Genomic DNA, 6,304 nt, shown 5'->3' on the forward strand with positions numbered 1-6,304 from the left:
TTGCAACAAGTTTCCCCCGTCTCAGGGGGGAGCAGTGCACCGTCAATACTGTGTATAGTGGGGATGGGGCACTGCTGACCTCAACCCGGGATAATGTGAGTCGGTGGGGAGAATACTTTGAAGACCTCCTTAATTCCACCAACACACCTACCCATGAGGGAGCTGAGTCTGGGTTCACTGAGGCGGGCTCTTGAGGCCACCGGGGCGGTTAAAAAACTCCTTGGTGGCAAGGCCCTGGGGGTGGATGAGATTCGCCAGAGTTCCTAAAGGCTCTGGATGTTGTGGGGCTGTCCTGGTTGACAAGCCTCTGCAACTTCGCTTGGACATCGGGGACAGTGCTTCTGGATTGGCAGACTGGGGTTGTGGTCCCCCTTTTCAAGAAGGGGGACCGGAGGGTGTGTTCCAACTATAGGGGATCACACTCCTCAGCCTCCCTTGTAAAGTCAATCCAGGGGTGCTGGAGAGGAGGGTTCGTCGGGAAGTTGAATCTCAGATCCAGGAGGAGCAATGTGGTTGTCAGGTTCACCAATCAGATATTCATTAAACAGGACAAAAAAGGAAGCAAAGACACCAGTTCAAGTCTCGCGAGGAGAGAGGAGAGGAACTGTCTCGTACAATGCACCACTGGACTCTCTGATTATCCTTTCCTCAGCACCTCTATTTATTTAGTTTTGAGACGCCCCTTATTTCCATGGATGTTACAAAAAGGAGACGACAAGCAAAACAGTTCGAAACAAAGTGTACATGTTTGTTCATGTGCATGTGTGGGATTGTTGAATACATGTGTGTCATCATTTCTTTAACAGGCAGCAGTTCTAACAGTTCTGATGATTAGATGTTTTTGTTCTTGCTATCTCCTGCTAGGAGGCAGCCATGTTATCTAGAGCAGAGCAAAGCATTTTTTTATTGGAAGCAAATGTATGATAATTATGATCACAATGATTCCTACAATGGTTTTCGTCCTGGCCGTGGCACAGTGGACCAGCTCTACACCCTCGGCAAGATCCTCGAGGGTGCATGGGAGTTCGCCCAACCAGTCTACATGTGGTTTGTGGACTTGGAGAAGGCATTCGACCGTGTCCCTCGGGGAATCTTGTGGGGGGTTCTTTGGGAATATGGGGTACAGAGCCCCCTGATTAAAGCCTGTTCGGTCCCTGTACAACCACTGTCAAGAGTGTGGTCCACATTGGCGTCAATAAGTCTGACTCGTTTCCGGTGAGAATTGGACACCGCCAACGTTGCTCGTTGTCACGAATTTTGTTTAGAACTTTTATGGACAGAATCTCTAGGCGCAGCCGAGGCCTAGAGGGTGTACGGTTTGGTGGCCTCAGCATCACATCTCTGCTCTTTGCGAATGTTGTAGCTCTGTTGGCTTCATCAAGCCATGATTTCCAACGCTCACTGGAGCGGTTCGCAGCTGAGTGTATGAAGCTGCTGGGATGAGAATAAGCATTTCCAAATCAGAGACCATGGTCCTCAGTCGAAAAAGGGTGGAATGCCCCTTTCTGGGTCGAGGATGAGATCCTGCCCCAAGTGGAGGAGTTCTTGGGGTCTTGTTCGTGAGTGAGGGAAGAATGGAGCGGGAGATCAACAGATGGATTGGTGCAGTGTCTGCAGTAATGCAGACTTTGTATTGGTCTGTTCTGGTAAAGAGGGAGCTAAGTGGAAATACAAAGCTCTGCATTTACCAGTCGCTCTCTGTTCCTCCCCTCACCTATGGGCACAAGCTGTGGGTCGTGACCGAAAGAACAAGATCCCCCTATACAAGTGGCCTGACTCTGCAATGTGTCTGGGCTCTCCCTGAGAGATAGGATGAGAAGCTCGGTCATCTGGGAGGGCCTCAGTGTCAAGCCACTACTCCTCCGCAGTGAGAGGAGCCTGATGAGGTGGCTGGGGCATCTGATTCGGATGCTTCCCGGACGCCTCCCTGGTGAGGTTTTCTGGGCATGTCCCACCGGATGGAGACCCCTGGGACGACGCAGGACAGGCTGGAGAGACTATGTCCCTCGACTGGCCTGGGAACGCCTCGGGATCCCTCCGGAAGAGCTGGAAGAAGTGGCCGAGGAAAGGGAAATCTGGGTATCCCTGCTGGAGCGACTTCCCCTGCGACCCGATCCGTAAAAGTGGTAGAAAATGGATGGATGGACAAAGAAAGACTTTGTAAATGTTTATTTACATACTGTGTTTGTAAACAGTGTAGGTAAAAGAGCAGTAAAATGGCTCCAACATAATGGAAAAGTCATTGTTTTTATTCATCCTCCTCCTGTTCACTGAAACCACTCAGTATTGGAGTTGAAGAACCTCAGAAAGTCTCACACATCATATCAGTCTCAATCGCTCAGTCATTTTCATCTCGTGTTAACGCTGAAGTTGTGCTCCTCACGGTGCAGTCCGGCCTTTTAGTTTGTTCGTTAGTAGATTCTTTCTCACTGCTCTGCACACTTAAAATCCACTGGAAGACCTTCATATAATTGGCCAATTTTTGTGAAGGATTTTCTTTATGTTCGCGTGGGCAGTAACTGGGGGGCTATCCTGCGTGGAATTTGTTTTAGACTCGAACGGAACCCATGCACACGATTTGGAAAATGGCCTGCATTTCTCCTCCAAATTTAATGCGTCCCTATGGCTACGCCACAATTTGGAGTTTTCTTTGCATTCTTTGGTAATTTTTAGCTGTTTTTACTTTATCTTCCGCAATAAGGACCAAAGGAAAAACAATGGCAACTGTGCAACAGTGTCTGCCTAAACAATTGGACCTAAATGACCAGATGGCACGTTTAATTACTCCGCAAAATCAACCAAGAAGGCGGCAGCAGCATAGGTAGTATGTCGGACTAAGAGGATCGGTGAATATACAGCATGTGACTAAAATGGACCAGTCACAAGAGATGACCTCCATGGCATTCTACATGCGGCATCCATTTTTTTCATGTGCGTCAAGTGATGCAGAGGCAGGCCAGTGCGTAGTCACATGATGCAATATGGCCCGGGAGTATCAAGGGGACTTAAGTCCTTGTTTTTTTCATGTTCACATTTTTGTTTCTGCTGCCCCCAAACGGCCAAAATATTAATGCAGAAAAATTATGTAAGCCCAACAGTTTTTATTTTTCCCCTCCATAAATAGTACAGGCTGAGTGCTTTATATTTGTCGAGATGAAATGTGTGGCATGACAAAGTTGTTGAGGATGTATGTGTTTGCAGGATGCATTCAGCCTGTTAGCGTATTCTGATCCGTGGAACTGCCCCGTGGGCCAGCAGTTAGACCCCACACAGAGAGAGTCACTCTGCTCAGCACTCAACAGTGCCATACTAGGTAAAAAGAAACCAGACACTGAAACAGATACACACTGTAACTGTAACATCACACTCAGTCCATAGTATAGCATAGTATTCAAGAAAAAAAACCTAGTACAGTACCAGTCCATCCCGCCTATCCACCTTTTGTTTTTCCATTCACATACCCGTGCAAATATGAAATGATAACATCTTACATTCAGGAGTCTTTGAAGAATGCAAGGATGAAATAAGTACACTTATATAAAGTCTTCTTAGTTGTTTTGACATTACATATTTCAAACAGCATTAACATTGCATGGTATTAGTGTTGAGCCAGATATTTTCAGTAGTATCGTAAAACTAGATATAGAAAAAAATGCAGTGGCCAAATTGTTGAAACAGTATCAATTTAGATGATGTACACATCCTGTACTCTTATTGAAGGTGCATATTGACTGATATTATCATTCGTGTTTCTCATCTAGAGTCCCAAAATCTGCCTAAGCAGCCTCCTCTGGTGTTAGCGCTTGGCCAGGCTACAGAGTGTGTGCACCTAATGGCCCGGGTCAGGTCTGGTTCCTGCTCCTTTGCCAGAGTAGACAACTTTTTGCTCTAGCCTTTCTGTGGGTGAGTATGTACGAGACAGATTGATTGTTATTCTATGACCGTGCGTGTGTGTGTGTGTGTGTGTGTGTGTGGTGTGTGTGTGTGTGTGTGTGTGTGTGTGTGTGTGTGTGTGTGTGTGTATAATACAAAATACAAAAGTTGTGACCCACCTGTCTTGATGCACAATACAAGAATCTTGGAAATATTTAATGATTTTTGTCATACCGTATCATATTCTAAGAGCATTACCCAAAGAAAAAATACACATATAATAAATTATTGTAATTTTGTCTCTACAGGTTCATGTTAAGTTGCACTGATAGAGTGGGCATGTCCGCCAGGTGATTGTCATGGCTACAGAGAAGAAAGCATGTGTGTGATTGGTGTGTTTGGCCCACTGTCAGCGACACAGCCGGCAGCCCAGACAGAAAAAGCAGAGAGAAGAGTAGAAAAGAAAGCTTCCTTTTTAATTTAGTATTATCAAATAAATGTGTGACCTAATTTAAATAATTATATTTCTGTTTAGATAGACATTTTTTGTTCAGATTGTAGTGCTCATCTCTGCCAAACAAATGGGCCTTCTCCTTTATGCTCTTCATTGGTGGATTTTGACTCCCAACAAGACGTTTTCGACATATTTCAATTTTCAGCTTCACCAGCTCTTATGCCACACCGCCTACAATTGGCTACCATGGTGACCCTCGCAATAGTTGGTCATTATTACATCATCCTGAATGAGATACAAGTGCCCCGGAAATATACACTCGGACTAGTATCCTTTTCACAATGCAATGCCAAGCAGAACACTTACTTTGCCAGGAGAGAGAAACAAAAGGCTTGAAAAGATGTTTGCAGATGTTTGCTCACCTCGTCTTTGATGTTCAATCTTTAAAAACTCCTCCCCCAAGTATTAGATTTTAAGCAGTTTCTATTTCGTATCAGTTTTCTAATGGACAGCGCATTTAAAAAAAAAAAAAAGTTTTGATGTTTTCTGTCCCGTCCCATCCACAGTAATCCTAAACCTCAATTAAAAAAAAAAAAAAGTGTAAGCATAAACTGCTTCAATGCTATGTGGTTACTGACACAACTGAGGACATGCTATTACTTTCCCACACCATCCTTAGTTGAATGAAAAATAAATAAAAGACGGGTACATGTTTACTCAAGTTAAGAAGAATAAGCACGAATTTATGTGCAAACTTTAGCAAAAATTAACATGAACTGCATAGCAATAGCATAAGAACGTTTTGCTTTTATTACTTCCGTTCTGCAAGAGAAATGTTTGTAACTGACAACTAACTTGACCTATTTTTTCCTCACATTTTACAGCCAAGGAAAAATACCTGGCTTATTTTGTGGTCATGTACAACTTGCTGCAGCAGCGCTTAGATCATTTTGACACATTTAGTCACACTTGACATCCAAAATGAGTTATGTCAGCGCAGTTCAAATAATTATTCTGTGTTTACTATAGAATAAATGTATCTTCATTCCCATGCACATGTGAGTGCTTTTATTTTTTTCTTTATCTGCAAATTAAACATTCGCAAATCTGTTCTGGAAAAAAAAATTACAAAACATTGCTTTTACTCCCAAGAATACAACAAAACACAATTTTTTTTTTTAAATTAAAAAGAGCTTTTTCTTCTCTTTCCAATAGGGGTGGTTATTTTGTTAAATTGAACTTCATGTAGGATTATAAGTTACGGTGAGGTACCAACAAATTCATCTTCCTGGGGCATCATATTCAAGCCTGACATTTTTACCCTGGCAAGTGACATGACACGGCTATACTTCTTCATGAAAATGCCCAAGTGATCATTTGTATGCGTTATGTTTGGTATTTTAAAGCCCAATTAGAGTATGTGATCAAACTTCATCATCAAATGTTATGTCAAATAATAACCACACATGCACATCTGCTTTCAACTTGAAAGGATGCCTGTTACATGAACAGAACCTCCTGTTTCATCCCTCAAGAGAGCATGCTCCTTACTCTTGCCGATATTTGAGGCCCGGTCCCCACATAGACATGACCACTGGTCTGATCAGTGACGCAAGAGATTTGTTGGAAAAGGTCCAAGGCCTTGTTGAGAATGACTCAAGGCTTTGCAGACAAAAAGTGCACAACTGATTCCTATTGTGATTTTGTTTTTGTTTTCCCTTTTAGCACAACAGTAATAAAGGATTTTTTTTAAGTTGGAAAAAAAATGTCTACTTAGCATGACTGAAAATCTATAGAAAAAAAAAAGTAAAAATTATAATTTTAAAAAATATGTACTGGAAGTGTTAAAGAAATATTGTATTCTGTTTTGACAGAATTATTTTTATTAAAATACATCCAAGAGCATATGACTTCGTGTTTCATTTTTCTATGAATCAGTTGATGGGTTCATGGAGGATTGTGCTGTGTTATCTCGAA

General features: G+C 42.7%; 1 protein-coding gene across 3 annotated transcripts in view; it reads left to right on the plus strand.

Moving 5' to 3' along the window:
* The window catches only part of ranbp10 (RAN binding protein 10), a 66,012-nt gene extending 60,507 nt beyond the window's left edge, over positions 1-5,505 (plus strand). For all 3 annotated transcript variants that reach the window (XM_061822272.1, XM_061822273.1, XM_061822274.1), the window contains 3 exons: positions 3,202-3,313; positions 3,762-3,903; positions 4,182-5,505. In XM_061822272.1, the coding sequence (XP_061678256.1) occupies positions 3,202-3,313; positions 3,762-3,892 (243 nt within the window). In that variant the 3' untranslated portion in view covers positions 3,893-3,903; positions 4,182-5,505. The remainder of the gene's footprint in view (positions 1-3,201; positions 3,314-3,761; positions 3,904-4,181) is intronic.
* The last annotated feature ends 799 nt before the right edge of the window (positions 5,506-6,304 follow it).

Source organism: Syngnathoides biaculeatus, chromosome 6, assembly GCF_019802595.1.
Source record: "Syngnathoides biaculeatus isolate LvHL_M chromosome 6, ASM1980259v1, whole genome shotgun sequence".
NCBI classification, from domain to species: Eukaryota; Metazoa; Chordata; class Actinopteri; order Syngnathiformes; family Syngnathidae; genus Syngnathoides; species Syngnathoides biaculeatus.